Here is a 17,585-nt window from a genome sequence, read left to right on the forward strand (position 1 = left end):
GACACACATACTCATTCCAGGGTTTTTCTTTATTTTTTACTATATTGTAGAATAATAGAGAAGACAACAAACTATGAAACAACACATATGGAATCATGTATTAACCCAAAAAGTGATATATCAAAATATATTTAATATTTGAGATTCTTCAAAGTAGCCACCCTTTGCCTTGATGACAGCTGACACTTGGCAGTGTGCAATTGAATTTACCACAGGTGGACTTCAATCAAGTTTTAGAAACATCTCAAGGATGATCAATGGAAACAGGATGCACCGGAGCTCAATTTTGAGTCTCACAGCAAAGGGTCTGAATATGTAAATAAGGTATTTTTTGTATATATTTATAAAAATGTCTATACCTGTCTTCGCTTTGTCATTATGGGGTATTGTGTTTAGACTGATGAGGATTTTTTATTTAATTTAATTTATTTAATACATTTTATAATAAAGCTGTCACGTAACAAAATGTGGAAAAATAATATAGACTTAATAAATATCGACTGAATACTTTCCAAATATATATATATATATATATATATAATGTCCCCCCACTTCTAAAACCAAAGTTGCGCCTCTGGGTTGAATTGTTGTAAACGTGTAACAACTACTGACATGGCAGAATCGGACTGGATTAAAATGACACATGTGGTCTTCTGTGCTCGTGGACATAATTACATTACCCGACCTCCCCCAGTAAAACCAATATTGTACAAACAGGGCTCCTACATCTACAGATTAAGTCGATATATATATTCTTCATTCCCTCTGACGTTATGGAAAAATGCCGAGAAAAAAATGTGTGGGCGGGATTTGAGAAGTCATTGTGCTAGAAACTTCTCGAAGATAGCGAGAAGCACTCTCCCAAATGTAGAACCTTGGTTACTTGGAGATAATGAGCAAGGGGGAAATACGATCAATGTAATTTAATATGCAACGGCCATTTTAGAACAGCATCACTACAGTATACACATTTAGCTATTTCAATGACACTTGTCATAATAGCCTAACACAGATAATTAGCAACTTGGTTTTGAATTATTTGGGAGTTGGCTACCAACTGGAGATGAATTGAACACCATGGACTGGTCAGACTAATTATTTTTCCACACTTCAGACTCACCATGCCAAGTTGTCAAAAGAAAATTATATTCTCTGTTGCCGGAGTGTTGAGTTTCGGATGCGTCCTCATTATTGCGGCCGCGATGGGGACGCAGTTTTGGGTCCAGGGGACTGTTCTGTGTACAACCGGGGCGCAACTTGTAAATGCCACAGGACAAGAGCTGGATAAATTTGTCGGTAGGGTTAACTATGGTCTCTTTCACGGACAGAGAGTTAAGCAATGTGGACTTGGTGGAAGACCCTTCAGATTTTCATGTGAGTAGAAGACCCTGTGAATTGCATGAAAGGTTTGTGAAAACCGGTGTATTTAAATATTACTGCTGGGTTGAAACGGCATTCTCATTTGCGCATCTATTATGAAATTTGAATAACAATGAGACGAGCAGTCAACCACTACATTAATAATTCAAATGACTATAGATAGCCTACACCCTTGTTTGAAGTCCTTTCCCTGTGACGTAAGGATCTATTTTACTAAATTAAATGGAATGTTCAGCATAAATTATCTTGGTAGCATTGGCACAATATATAGCCTAATTATTGGGTGTTGGGGGAAAAAACTACTTTTTATAATAAAGTATTTGCAGGCTAACAATAAAATACAATACATAATGTGATTACCCAGTGGGCATACGACGTGATAAAGACGTATTTTACTGGTTGAAATCCGTTCTGGACATTATATGACCAGATTAATACGTCTTCTATATGATGTCTTTTTGACATAATGCAAAATACGTCTTATTTTGGTTGATAACTGGTGTGGAGTTCAACCAAAAAACATATCTAAATGCTACTCAATTAATAGAAACCAATCTATATTAACATGTGCATAGTCTTTGTGGGCCATGCACACATTGTATATAAGACCATAAGAACCATTACAATTATATAACAATTTGAGTAATGTTCTTTTTCAGCAGGGATTTCATGATTCAGTTTAGCACATTTGGCAAACAGCTGGCAGAATGCACCAAAGCGGGTTAGGATCTCGTGGCATACTGTATCCAGTCAACCACAGGAGGTTAGTGGCACCTTAATTGGGGGGAATGGGCTCCTGTTAATGACTGGAGCAGAATTAGTGGAATGGTATCAAGCACATGGTTTCCAGGTGTTTGATGCCATTCCATTTGCTCTGTTCTGGGCATTATTATGAGCCCTTCTACTCTCAATAGCCTCCTGTGCAGTCAACACACTTGACTCAGACCCATTCCATTTGAGTACCAGGGGACTCGGTCTCAGGGGGCTTCATGCGTGCCGAGCTCTTCCCGAGTCTGGCAGAATCATATTACTCTGGGCTCCGGCTAAAGGTACTCGGCTGAGTCTACTTCAGTTTATCCGGTCCGATTGACTTTTTCAGGAATAGGGCCATTTTGAGGTTTTAATTCGTCAAGTGATGAAATGCCTATTTTTTTTAAACAAAGAAATGTGATATTTCACCTCCAAGTCATCGAATTTGCTAGGTCATTAAAAGCTCAAATGTATGAATCCTATAGTTATCAGAGATGGTCCGTAATTTAGAGAATCTCCGATGTTATAAATGCTTTTGCTTTTACTACCGGCTATGTTTTTCATAGTTGCAGTCCACCCAATTGAAAAGTGGACATTCACTTCCATAACATTTGTTCTAGGCTACCAGCATGTAAGATAAGCATGCACAATAACACAGGATACCCGTACAAAAAAATGCACTGCTGTTAAAATGCAGTGAAACTGCAGTACAATTAAATAATGTTTTTTAAATGAAGAATATCTGTTGGCTTGCTGTGTGGCTTCTGATGGTAATCGTTTGCTTGTGTTAACTAATTGCACTGTTTTATTGTGCTGCACATTTTCTTCTGTTCCACTGAAATGCTGTTTTGATGTTCTATTATGACTAACTAAATTTGGTTTCAGAATTGAACAAATAACATGTAGGCCACCTATTTCTTATGGTGGTTCGTTTCTGTACTATCAATTGAGGAGAGACAAACGTATCACACAAGTCAGAGTTATACTTAAACTAAACCTTTAATCACTTATAAGGGAGCAAGTCAATACAACACGCACATAAAGTCAATCGATTGAGTACTCTACGATAATGATGGCTGGTCGACGATTCACGCTCAGATGATTCGTTGAGAGCCCGAGACAAAAAGTACAAAGGTCTTTTTATAGCCAAGATACACCCCTTTCAACCTACATGACGAACAACAGATATTTAGAATGGGTCACAAGGTTAAGATTTGTATGGAAGACAGTATCTGCTGTGTCAACAGTTATCTTTCATTGTACAGACCAGGGTCTGGCCCTGGGGTCATCTCTCCCTGGTACCATATAGAACAGAAACATTAACTCATGCTCTGGAATCCGGTCTCTTTAGGTTTTATCACCCAAAAGAGAGCATAAATCTCCTGTCAGTGTTACACACACAGATTAGCGTTCTAACAACCCCGTATTCTGTTGCATAAAAGAGCCATTGGATGCAATAAAAGTATTATAACATCATCTTGCAATTTTCCACCATAGTCTCTTATTTCAAATCAAATTGTATTTGTCACATGTGGCGAATACAACAGGTGGTAGACCTTAAAGACCTTACTTACAAGCCTTTAACAATGCCGTTTTAAGAAAAATACCTGCTAAGTAAAAAATAAAGTAACACATAATTAAAGAGCAGCAGTAAAATAACAATAGTGAGGCTATATGCAGGGGATCAATGTGCGGGGGCACCAGTTAGTTGAAGTAATTGAGGTATATTGTACATGTAGGTAGAGTTATTAAAGTGACAATGCATGGTTAATAAACAGAGAGTAGCAGCAGTGTAAAAGAGAGAGGGGGGGGGGAAATGCAAATAGTCTGGGTAGCCATTTGATTAGCTGTTCAGGAGTCTTATGGCTTGGGGGTAGAAGCTGTTTAGAAGCCTCTTGGACCTAGATTTGGCATTCCGGTACTGCTTGCCGTGCGTTAGCAGAGAGAACAGGCTATGACTAGGGTGGCTGGAGTCTTTGACAATTTTTAGGGCCTTCCTCTGACACCGCCTGGTATAGAGGTCCTGGATGGCAGGAAGCTTGGCCCCAGTGATTTATTGGGCCATACGCACTACCCTCTGTAGTGCCTTGCGGTCAGATGCCGAGCAGTTGCCATACCAGGCAGTGATGCAACCACCACTATCCTACAAAACTCAGCAAAAAAGTCCTCTCACTTTCAACTGCATTTATTTTCAGCAAACTTAACAAGTGTAAATATTTGTATGAACATAACAAGATTCAATAACTGAGACATAAACTGAACAAGTTCCACAGACATGTGACTAACATAAATGGAATAATGTGTCCCTGAACCAAGGGGGGGTCAAAATCAAAAGTAACAGTCAGTATCTGTTGTGGCCACCAGCTGCATTAAGTACTGCAGTGCATCTCCACCTCATGGACTGCACCAAATTTGCCAGTTCTTGCTGTGAGATGTTACCCCACTCTTCCACCAAGGCACTTGCGAGTTCCCGGACATTTCTGGGGGGAATGGCCCTAGCCCTCACCCTCCGATCCAACAGGTCCCAGACGTGCTCAATGGGATTGAGATCCGGGCTCTTCGCTGGCCATGGCAGAACACTGACATTCCTGTCTTGCAGGAAATCACACACAGAACGAGCAGTATGGCTGGTGGCATTGTCATGCTGGAGGGTCATGTCAGGATGAGCCTGGAGGAAGGGTACAACATGAGGGAGGAGGATGTCTTCCCTGTAATGCACAGCGTTGAGATTCCCTGCAATGACAACAAGCTCAGTCCGATTATGCTGTGACACAACGCCCCAGACCATGACGGACCCTCCACCTCCAAATCGATCCCGCTCCAGAGTACAGGCCTCGGTGTAACACTCATTCCTTCGATGATAAACTTGAATCCGACCATCACCCCTGGTGAGACAAAACCGTGACTCGCCAGTGAAGACCACTTTTTGCCAGTCCTGTCTGGTCCAGCGACGGTGGGTTTGTGCCCATAGGCGACGTTGTTGCCAGTGATGTCTGGTGAGGACCTGCCTTACAACAGGCATACCAGCCCTCAGTCCAGTCTCTCTCAGCCTATTGCGGACAGTCTGAGCACTGATGGAGGGATTGTGCGTTCCTGGTGTAACTCTGGCAGTTGTTCTTGACATCCTGTACCTGTCCCACAGGTGTGATGTTCGGATGTACCGATCCTGTGCAGGTGTTGTTACACGTGGTCTGCCACTGCGAGGACGATCATTTGTCAGTCCTGTCTCCCTGTAGCGCTGTCTTAGGCGTCCCGCAGTACGGACATTGCAATTTCTTGCCCTGGACACATCTGCAGTCCTCATGCCTCCTTGCAGCATGCCTAAGGCACGTTCACGCAGATGAGCAGGGACCCTGGGCATCTTTCTTTTAGTGTTTTTCAGAGTCAGTAGAAAGGCCTCTTTTAGTGTCCTAAGTTTTCGTAACTGTGACCTTAATTGCCTACCGTCTGTAAGCTGTTAGTGTCATAACAACCGTTCCACAGGTGCATGTTCATTAATTGTTTATGGTTCATTGAACAAGCATGGGAAACAGTGTTTAAACCCTTTCAATGAAGATCTGTGAAGTTATTTATTTTTTTACGAATTATCTTTGAAAGACAGGGTCCTGAAAAAGGGACATTTCTTTTTTTGCTGAGTTGCATTTATTTCCATCAATAATTAGTTGAATTATTGCACCTGAATTTCACCCTGAAAATATGAATGTTATATTTTTCCTTAAAGCTTTCAAGCAATTAACATAATGTGTCCGGTAATTGTATTTAATATCATTGGCTACATTCATATCCTTTCCAGCTAAAACTTCGATTGGAATCTGTGCTTCATGAGCAGCAATCGATCTCTGCGTGCAGACAGCCTGCTCCAGCGCGTTGGTCAAAATTCCATATGGCAGTTGGAACAGACACAGCTGGAAAACATAGACAGTTTCTGTAAATTTACACCATGTTTTAAAATTGTATATTTGACTGCTAAATGGTAGTCCCTGTTCTCCTGCATTCTTGTTGTACTTTTGTAAGTAAAGCGGAAGTTTGTTGGGGAGTTTGCTAGCTATTTAACAAAATTTGCTAGCTATTTGACATTAGCTCGCTGGCTAATCCTCCATGGACATGGTAAGTTAAAATGTTTACCTTTTGTAGGTGTTGGTTCTAGCTAGTCAACATTTTGATATCGGTTTAGTTAATGATAGTAAATGTGTGTGAGATGATGATCACAATAACTTGAAAACATTGTCATGTCAACATTGTCCTGCTAGCTATGTGTGTGTGCTCGGTGTTCTGTGAGAGATATGACGATGATTATAATCACAATAACTTACAGAAAAGATTGGTACATATAGGAAACATTGTGTGCGTGCGTGTGTGTGAGACAGTAAACTATCCTAATTCTTGAAACGTGTACCCCCAAAATGAATGTGAAGATTTTCTTGATTCATCGGAGTTCCTTGTATTTTCTATTGGAGAATACAATACATTTTGCCTATTCCTGCTCCCCCTCAACACTCATTCTAAAGTTACACCTCTCCACTTCCTTTTTCAATTCTTGATTCTCATTTTTTTGCAGGAATCTTCTAGCTTGGATGGAGGAAGGATCAAAGGGAATGAGTTTAGAAGTAATCCATTCTGCTGAGTAAGAAATGTAAATGGCCAGCAAAACATAGGCAGACAGGTGAAGAGAGAGAGCCTAACTGCCAGATTGCTGAGGGGCAACATATTAAATGTACTTGCTAGTCTAAGTCTAACTTTGTGGAGACTTTAGGTAATGGTTAATCATGATTCATCTGTCTTTACAGTTCCTGAAACATGTCAATGACCTGATGCATGGCCTCTACAGGAGTGCTTGGCCACCACACTCAGTTCCCAGTGATCTATTCTGCCGCATCCCAGGGAAAGGAGACAGCAGAACCCCTCTTCCATAAATCCATGACAGTAAGTTGTGTGCAAAATGTTTTTTTTTCTTTTTCGGTTTGATACTCTTACATTCAGTGTGTATTGATTCCTACTAACCAGCTTTGTAAGATCTAGGTTTGTACTAGCTATGCTGATGGTCATTATCTTTTTTTCATTGCATCAGGTCTCACTGAGACTGGATACCCCAAGGGACATGCTATTCAGCTGCCCATTATTGCCTGATCTTACACTCTTAGAAAAAAAGATATCTAGAACCTAAAAAGGTGAATCGTCTGTCCCCATATGAAAACCCTTTCTGGTTCCAGATAGAACCCTTTAGTTCCAGGTAGAACTCTTTTAGGTTCCATGTAGAACCTTTTCCACAGAGGCTTCTATTCTACATGGGGACAGCCGGAGAACCCTTTTGGAGAAAAAAATTTCTAAGAGTGTAGTGCAATTAGATCCAATTGAAATAGAACCGCTTCTAATATAAGTTGGTAAAGCAAATAAAATCCTATTTTAACTGGCCTTTTTTTTTCAGGTGCGAAACCCTTGTCCTGATTCAGAGTCATGTAAAGTTGGTGAGTCATGTACAGTTTCTTCCATTTCTCTCTTGCTCATTCTCCCTGTCACTCACTCAAACTCACACACGTGTGCAGTTGCAGAGAAGAGGAAGCGATTTGCGGATTACACCCATTTCTAACAATGTTTGTTGCAGGAGTGATAAGACAGACACAACTTTTGAACAAGATAATATTGCCTCTTTACTCATACTTAAATTGTTGCATTTAGCGTTCTTTTTTAAAGACTGCAAGCTGTCCTCAATTGGGGGAAATTCTGTCCGGGACAACGTCCTCAGGATTATGGAGCAGTGTGTTTATAAATAGTTGTTTGAATATTACAACGTGTATTAGGATTAAGCAAATTGATGACCGATATGAAGGGACAGAAGAGCAAACATGCCTTTGCTACCACTTTTAGTAGATTCTGACTGTTTAAGATATTTTACTTTGCATTACTGTTCTGTCGTGTCCTGCAGGCCCACATTATATGGCGGCAGGTAGCCTAGTGGTTAGAGCATTGGGCCAGTAACCGAAAGGTTACTAGATTGAATCCCCGAGCTGACAAGGTAAGAATCTGTCGTTCTGCCCCTGAACAAGGCAGTTAACCCACTGTTCCTAGGCCGTCATTGTAAATAAGAATTTGTTTTTAACTGACTTGCCTAGTTAAATAAAGGTTATTTAAAAAATAAAATTATGCCAATCGTTAATTTATTTTCTTGTATTTTAATGCTTATAGTAAGTGTCATGAAAAGCCAGAAAATTCAGGAGGTTGATGTGTTGTGAGCCCTCTCGAAAGTCCTAAAATATGCCCCTGACCGCTGTGGTGGAGGACAACGCAAAGTTTGTACATCAGCAAGTTTCTCTTTTTTGCAGACATCTCTAGGCTGTAACTGCCACAAAATTATTCAACTAGTACCATGGAAATAATTTTAGCTAACTGAGTCCACAAATATTCTTCAATTAATGTCCTTTTCTAGTTTGCTTTTAAAATCTCAAATTGGTAATGCGCTGATTCTCTTCACTGCAGATCTGACCCATCAAACGACTCTTCAAGAGGGTCACTACGCTCCAGATCTCTTTCTGTGCTCAGCGGTACTTGATGAGGATCTACCCCATCACACCACTCTAATTAATTATTAATCAAATAAAACAATGGGCCTTTGTATAGTCTGTGTCCCATTCTTTCTATGCATGTAACGTCTGTGGTTGAATTATGAAACAATTACTGTATTTAGATGTATGAAAAATTAACGTAGATTCATTTTTTACATTTCTTGATCTATTTTAAATGTAAGAATATGTTAGATTAACTTTAATCGGTGACTATGGAAACAATCAGAAATGTAACGAGCAATGTTTTCAATATCCAACTATCTGCAATACTTTTTACAGCACTTTTTCCCCCGAAGGGCGCTATCTGAACCTAAAAGGGTTATTCGGCAGTTTCCATAGGAGAACCCTTTGAAGAACCCTTTTTGGTTTCAAGTAGAACCGTTTTTGTTTCAGGTAGAGCTCTTTTGGGTTCTATGTAGGACCCGTTCCACAGAAGATTCTACATGGAAACCAAAATGGTTATACGTTGAACCAAAAAGGCTTTTCCTTTGGGGACTGCCGAAGACCCCTTTTGAGACCCTTTTTTCTAAGAGTGTAGGTAATAAACTGTAGTCAGGTAGTCATTTTTTGTTTTTATTTAACTGGGCAAGTCAGTTAAGAACAAATTCTTATTTACAATCACAGCCTACAAAATTATTTAACTAGTACCATGTTATGATGAGGTCTTAACTATGACCAGTAGGCTACATAATATAGCACATAATATAGTGGTCAGAATAATGACCAGCTGGTCAGATAGAAGTCACAGTTATGACCAACTGGTGTAATGGTGGTCAGAAAAATGTCATATTCTGGTCAGTAAAAATATGTTTAAAAAACGTCCTTTTTCAACCAGTTTGCGACCAGAATAAGACGTCATAAAAATACATTTTCAACCAGAGTTTGCACACTGGGTAGTAACCTAAGCATAGGACAAGATTAAGTAGTCACTGAAGCCTAAAGTAAAATTTAAATACATTTGCCAAAATGTTATAATTACTCCTGTCTATATAGAAATGAGTAAAGTAATACAAGACAAGCAAGACAGAGGACCATTTAGTTTCTTTCAAAGCTGTGGATTGTTTCAAATCACAAGCATGTTGGCCTATATGACTAGTTGGGAAGCCCGCAATTTGCGGCTGTCAGTGAAAAAGCAATGCATCTGAAACACGTGTGACGATAATGTGTCTTCAGTAATTTGAAATGTTGCGAGAAGAAGGGGAGGGGTGTGTGGTGAAGATATTGGCATATTGTGTTAATTGTTTGTCCTTAGATTTATTTTTGTATCAATTCCCTATTACATACAGTATGTCACCAGTAGTAAATTTGGTGGCATTAATTTAGGTTAATGCATGTATTAATTAGGTCTACATTTACTTTTACCGTTCTCATTCTCGGAGTGGAAACATTGTTTGTAGAGTTCACAATAAGTTTTGTTTGATTAAATATCATTTGACTTCGGCCAGACTCCCTCTCCCCCGCAGAGAGGGGAGCTGGTGGGGGGTTGACAGTTGTAAATCATGGATTGGAACTTTCAGCCATCTCCCTCTCCAAATTCACATACGTTTTCCCGCTGAAACTCTTACATGTTCTAAAGTGAATACTGGAACAATATTTCTAACAGAACGTGGGGAATGTTCAGACGATCTAAAGAAATTGATGTCATTTCGGTTGTTATTTTGTGATGCATTAAAAATGTAAAAGGAAATACTGTAAATTGAAAAGTGTATATACACCACAGGTACGAAGTCTCCATTCTCTATGTTGTGTATGAAAAATGATTAGTGTTTTTGTTAAGAGAAGGATGTGATCTTAGAAACTATAAGAGGAAATTGTTTCTAAAACAAGTGAGTAGTCACCGCCCCCAAGTGAGTGAAGTCAGAGCCTCACAAACCGCCCCTATTGAATAACTGTATAAAAAAAAATGTTTATAAAATCTCTGGTAATATTGACATCAAATCAATGAACTCTAGCTAATCAAAGTCGCAGCACCAATTTTAATCACACATATTGCAACCGCATTGCATAAGTTGCAATAAACTGTTAAGTCACATAATGATGAACACATTGCACGAGAAGCAATGTTAATATATGTCTTAATTTAAAAATGCAACTCTGGGTACGAGGCAGAGATGGCGAAACAGATTTTTTGACTAGGGGTTCAGGATTGTTTTAAAGCCTAGTTTAGATATATTTCCGTTTATTTCCGACATTTTGGTAGGCTATTTGTTTGTCAACTTGTCTATAATTAGATACATGCAGCTTCTCTTCTGTCATTACTTGTTGCCCCAGAAGACTCATTATAAACTGTGTGGTTCGAGCCATGAATGCTGATTGGCTGACCGCCGTGGTATATCAGACTGTACAAAACATTTATTTGTATTGCTCTAATTACCTTGGTAACCAGTTTATACACTGAATAAAATATAAGCGCAACATGTAAAGTGTTGGTCCCATGTTTCATGAGCTGAAATAAAAGGTCCCAGAAATTTTCCGTGCACAAATTTGTTTTTCAACCCAGTTAGTGAGCTGTTCTCATTTGCCAAGATAATCCATAACACAACGCCACAGATGTCTCAAGTTTTGAGGGAGAGCATGCAATTGGCATGCTGACTGCAGGAATGTCCACCAGAACTCATAAGCCACCTCCAATGTCATTTTAGAGAATTTGACAGTACGTCCAACCAGCCTCACAACCGCAGACTGTATATGACGTTATGTGGGCGAGCGGTTTGCTGATGTCAACGTTATGAACAGAGTGCCCCGTGGTGGTGGGATTATGGTATGGGCAGGCATAAACTACGGACAATGAAAACATTTGCATTTTATCGAATGCAATTTGAATGCACAGAGATACTGTGACGAGATCCTGAGGCCCATTGTCGTGCCATTCATCCGGCGTCATCATCTCATGTTTCAGCATGATAATGCACGGCCCCATGTCGCAAGGATCTGTAGACAATTCCTGGAAGCTGAAAATGTCTGTTCTTCTATGACCTGCATACTCACCAGACATGTCACCCATTGAGCCTGTTTGGGATGCTCTGGATCGACGTGTACGACAGCATGTTCCCGCCAATATCCAGCAATTTTGCACAACCATTGAAGAGGGACAACATTCAACAGTCCACAATCAACAGCGAGATCAACTTTATGAGAAGATGTGTTGCACTCCAAATGGTGGTCACACCAGATACTAACTGTTTTTCTGATCCATGCCCCAAACTTTTTTAAAGGTATTTGTGACCAATAGATGCATCTGTATTCCCGATCGTAAAATTCATAGATTAGGGCCTAATTCATTTTTTTTTTAATTGACTGATTTCCTTATATGAACTGTAACTCAGTAAAGTTTTGAAATTGATGAATGTTGTGTTAATTTTTGTTCAGTATCTTAGCAATAAGGCACCTCGGGGGTTTGTGGTATATGGCCAATATACCACGGCGGTGTTAAACTTGATTGCTGACAAGCAAAACATTTTGGGACTATGTCAACAATGGACTAATGAAACGAATACTAAAAGATAGTTTTTGGGTGCAGTTTTTCTTTAACAGTTTAACAATCCCTTAAATGGGGGTCTCTTTTCCCCACAGCAGCAGGCTAATCGGACGCTCTGCACTTTACTGTGACATTTTCTAAATAATGACCTATTGGCATGTAGCTATGCAGGCGAGCTACATCTCCTTTGCTAGCTAACCAACTAAAGCTAACACACAATGCACAATCACATCAAGCAACTGAAATGACAGCAAACTATGTGCACTTTCGTTTGTTTTACCTTTGTTTCTATTGACATTTCTTTCGATATATCAATTTATAATGATCCTGATAAATGAATTCACCTGGCTCAGAGAAGCTGTCTGTCTCTTCACATTTATATGCATGGCACAGTGTAAATCGCAAAAAAACGGAAACATTGTTCCACAGGTCGGAGAGGCAGATGGCAAGGTTTAGACAAACCCCAACTGTTGCAAACCAAACATTTATAAAAGTACAGACTTCAAAATGCTATATCATACACTACCGTTGGGTGAAACATGGGAAAGTAATGCTTCTTTGACATTTGATAAGCTTGTTATCCCACTAGAGACAAGTAGGAGAAAAATACTAGATCTGGTCACAAATGTTAGCCTAGTGGCATGGGACTATCTAATGGAACTGTTACCAGGCATTACCAGGAGAATATAGGACGGTGGTGCTATAACTCCCTGCTATCAACCAATCAGAATCCTGGATTCAAACAACCTGTTTTATGATAATGGTTTTACAGGCTGCAGAGATGCATAACGCTGCTGTAAAAATGTATTGAACATTCACGTCTGAGACTAGACTAGGCTACACATACAGTAAGCCTGTACACAAATGTGGGTCATGGAGACATGGCCACGTGTAAATGTGCACATAGCCTACCCTCGCAGGGGGTAGAAATACCTAAAGGAATATTTTTTTAAACTTCATATTCATCTACAGCACTACCCCAATATCAATGCATGTGAAAATGGCGCATTATCCAGAAACATTTTTGACATTACTTTACTAACCTTTGCCAACCCATAGTTGGTTAAAATCACATGATAAAAGGTTACGACAGATGATGTAAACGGGATGTAAAAACTACTGGTAAGCTTAAATTACGACATACAGAAATTTTTTATTTTCATCTGGTCTTCATAGAAATCCCCCGGTTTCACATACGATGAATATGAAGTTGACAAATGTTGAAATGTCAGAAGACCATTGTTATTGAGTGTTAACAACAAACTCAAATCAAACAAAGCAGGAGAAATGTAAATGGAGGAAAGAGAAACCTGTTATCAAAATTATGAAGGCTAGCCTTACAGGGGAAACCCAACTGCCTTCAACTAGGTTAATTGGCCATTCATAAGAGGGCATCTCTTATAACTCAGCAAGTAGCACTAAATAGCAGTAAATGCAGAAAAAATCCTACACAAGCACAATGGAGTGAATCATCAGCAATGCATCATCAGCAATTTTTCACTAATGAGATTTGGCACACACACACACACATTATCTTTTCGCTTGACCGGCAGGCTTACTAATCATGGTGAGGCCTTTTTAGATGAACAAAAAACGATTTGTTCTCTGACTGTTTGTTCCATCTGCCTTGCACGTTAAACAAATAGAATACAGAATACAAATTCACATGATGTGTTTCATCATGTGAAAGTTGTGGGGGGAAAAAATACTATTTACTGTATAATAATTATAGAACATTCCCACACCTCTCTATATTGTCCCTCTCCTTGTAGTTTTTCCGAACTTGGTGGAAGTCATCCCAGCCAGTCTTCACGTCACTGTGATCTTCTTCTGCGTAGTGCTCATCTGCTTCTCATCTGTGGCCACAGGCTTCTTTATGTACAATGCCTTTGGTAGTCCCTATGAGACTCTGCACGGACCCCTGGGACTCTACCTCTGGAACTTCGTCTGCTGTAAGCACAAAAAAAGTCATCATTTCATATATTTTTTTAAACATCTTAACCTTTTCTTTCTAGAGTGCTGTCCTATCCTTCATGTGGAATCCCCTTCTAGGCTTTGAACCAGCTGCCTACTGTGAATATTGGCTAAGCACAAGACCCCATACTCTGCGACATAAGCACAACATCTAGCACACCACTCACATCACAGGTAGATGTAGGCAAACAGCTCTCTTACACACGTGCATTCCATCTTCAGATATAAATAGCTCGCAGTAGGCTACACAGGAGCCACGTTTATTGGTTCTAACATGTGTTCTTTGTTCCGATCTTGTCCACATTCTGATTGTGCCCACATTTTCAGACAGGTGTAGACAATTAAAAGATGCATTGTGATCTGATCTTCCTGACCACCTCCGGATGTAGTCAGGCACGCATATGTGTAGCCGGATCTGGACATTGAAATAATTTAAATAATCATTCTCCCGCCCTCAAATCATTGACAGGTGGCACCATTGTGTCATTAAATAAATAAATATTATTTTCGAAGAAAAGCTGTGAAATAATTTGCATACAGGAAGGGATCAGGAATTCTGGTCACGATGTGGACACAGTGTGTAGACTCATTTCTGAAAATTGTGGGCCCAATCAGAATGTGGACAAGATCAGGATGCATGTTAGCCCCAGATATGAACGGGGCAATAGAGCAGTGGTTCTCAACCAGGGGTACTAGTACATTTTGACATTTTAGTCATTTAGCAGACACTCTTATCCAGAGCCACTTATAGTATTGAGTGCATACATTTTCCTACTGGTCCACCGTGGGAATTAAACTCACAACCCTGGCATTGCAAGCGCCATGCTCTTCCAAATGAGCTACGCGGGACAGCCGTACCCCTTGGGGGTACTTGAGAAGAATCATGAGATCATACACTTACTGGTAAAATACACATGAAAGGGGTACTCTGTACAGAGCAAAATGTACTTTGTGGTAAAGTAACCAAAAAAGGTTGAGAACCACTGCTATAGAGAACATGATCGGGGTCCAACAAAGTTGTCCATCAGCATTAGTTAGAAATGCATATCAGAGACGCTCAAACGCAACAGTCAAGCCATGAGTGGTTGGCTGTACGTCGTTGAGAAAATGGTCCACTTTCCTATTGCCTTTTTCAGCTTTAAAACCAGTATCCGGTAACCTACCATTTAATCAGGACAGTGGGCTACTTGACCTCCCATCCAAATAATGGCACCAATTAAGAAACACAGCACCAGAGTTAAAGGAGTTATTTCTCAGTTATCTAGAACTGAGACCCTACCTATTAAATCAAAACCGCTTACCAGGTTTCAGGGGCAAAACTAAACAAACATTCTCCTGGGTGGCGCAGTGGTCTAGGGCACTGCATCGCAGTGCTAGCTGTGCCACCAGAGTCTCTGGGTTCGCGCCCAGGCTGGGCTGGGTTCGCGCCCAGGCTCTGTCGCAGCCGGCCGCAACCGGGAGGTCCGTGGGGTGACGCACAATTGGCATAGCGTCGTCCGGGTTAGGGAGGGTTTGGCCGGTAGGGATATCCTTGTCTCAGTATGTAAAATGTAATAAAAAATGTATGCACTCTACTGTAAGTCGCTCTGGATAAGAGCGTCTGCTAAATGACTAAAATGTAAATGTTTATACACTAGAATGCAAGTTTGGATTCATCTGATCAGTGAACCTATATTTACGATGATGTAAAACATGTCACATGATAATTAATCTCTCGCAGCAGTGAATAACCAAAGGTTAATTGTTTTGGTAACCTGTTTGGGATTGCAACTACTGTAGCGTTCACACATTTCATTTTAATGTGTCGTGGGCGGGAAGTAGTATTCTGCCTTACATGAACGTGTTTACAGTAACTGATCATTTGGCTGCCTTTTACTTCTTATTTTAACTCCCAGTGTTGTCAACTGTAATAGTGTAATATTGTTGTGTGTATGTGTGTGTGCGTGCCTGTCTGTGGGTCTGCCCATCTGTCTGAATAGGCTTCTGCAGCTGCCTGGTGATGATTCTGTTTGCCTCCGAGGTGAAGCTCCACCGGCTGTCCGACCACATCGCCAACTTCAATGAGGGCACGTTTGTGTACAAGACGCACACAGAGCAATTTGACCACTCCTTCTGGCTCATCTTCCTTACCTTTCTCATCCATGGCCTTAACATCCTGCTGATCCGTGTGGCTGGCATCCAGTTCCCCTTCCAGGAGGCCAAAGAGTCGGACGTGAACACCGGGGCATCAGATCTCATGTACTGACCAGGGCTTTTGTTTGTTTGTGTGGCCGCTTGCCGGGCCCCCCCACTATAGTGACACTGAGCCTCGGCTATTAGCGTGTCTCAATGGGAGACTTGGGGCCATAGCTTTTATGTGCCCATGTGCTGTTGAAAGGTCTAAGCAAATGTGACCCTCCTAAACCGCTTCTTTTCCCCTTCCAGTGACAAGCTGTCAGTCCTCCAGACGACAACTGGAGACGTGTCCCTGGCCATCTCTGTTAGGGAAGCTGTTTTGAAACTTTGAGTGAGTGGGTCTTGTTTTTCTTTCCATTGTTAATTGGTTGTATTTCGTTAGGTGGTGGGCCAATTAAAGGCCAGGATTTCACTCGGCTGTTGAAAAGCAGAGACTTGGTTGGTTCCACTCTATCATGTTTTTACGTGCATTGGCAGTCCCTCCCTTGGCAGTCCAAAGCTTTATCAATGAAGGTGGACCGTTCCAACAGTGTGTCACGATTGATTGACCAGAATAGGTACCATGTGTATTATGGATTGACTATATCGTAGCCTTTCAATTTTGACCCCGAAATGTATTGAAAGACCACAGCTGTATAAAGTAAACAGAGCAGTTTCTTTATCCCTTGTGCTTCATATTGGTTTTTACTTACTCAGATTTAGATGTTGCTTCATTGTTTGATCGTATGATGTATTCAGAATCATGTGATGTGCCAATTTTTATGATTTTAATGATGATCATTTCTAATACAACATTTATTTTATGAAATGTGTAGAGCTATTTAGATTTGTTGTAGATTTATATGCTGTTATTGGTGTAAGTCCGAGGTATATGTATTCTCTGTCGTAGGAAGAACAATTGTATTCATGTCCACCTACAGTATCTGTGTAAATGTTCCTTGAATTATAGCTATTTTTGATTGACTGATCAATTCATTGTATTAAACTATTTAGCATCTTTCTAAGGCACTAAATATTTAAACACTAATCAAATGTGTGAGTACATTTTATCAGCACTATAAGGTTCCGGATTATTCTAAATCAGTTGAGTTTCAGAAAATTACAAATCAGTAGACAGACCAAATCTTAAGTTAAAACTGAACATGGAATTTAACAAATAGGACAGTAAATGTGTACGACAACAGCTGCAGTGAAAGCAAAGGGTTGTTTTCTGTGCGTAATACAATACAGCACAAAAATGTTGCATTGAAGCACATTCGACATCATTG

General features: G+C 40.3%; 1 protein-coding gene across 6 annotated transcripts; it reads left to right on the forward strand.

The window, feature by feature from the left end:
- Positions 1-854: 854 nt before the first annotated feature.
- Positions 855-17,317, forward strand: clrn1 (clarin 1). Of its 6 annotated transcripts, none has more exons than XM_038961663.1 (5): positions 1,265-1,374; positions 6,918-7,053; positions 7,556-7,595; positions 13,941-14,120; positions 16,122-17,317. In XM_038961663.1, exons 2-5 carry the CDS (start codon positions 6,946-6,948, stop codon positions 16,385-16,387), a joined length of 594 nt encoding a protein of 197 aa, XP_038817591.1. In that variant the 5' UTR covers positions 1,265-1,374; positions 6,918-6,945; the 3' UTR covers positions 16,388-17,317. The 6 variants fall into 6 exon arrangements, with proteins under 6 accessions (XP_038817592.1, XP_038817587.1, XP_038817591.1 ...); XM_038961660.1 differs by lacking the exon at positions 1,265-1,374 and adding an exon at positions 5,687-6,793; XM_038961661.1 differs by lacking the exon at positions 1,265-1,374 and adding an exon at positions 5,687-6,763.
- The last annotated feature ends 268 nt before the right edge of the window (positions 17,318-17,585 follow it).

Source organism: Salvelinus namaycush, chromosome 23 (assembly GCF_016432855.1).
Source record: "Salvelinus namaycush isolate Seneca chromosome 23, SaNama_1.0, whole genome shotgun sequence".
In the NCBI taxonomy this organism is placed as follows: domain Eukaryota; kingdom Metazoa; phylum Chordata; class Actinopteri; order Salmoniformes; family Salmonidae; genus Salvelinus; species Salvelinus namaycush.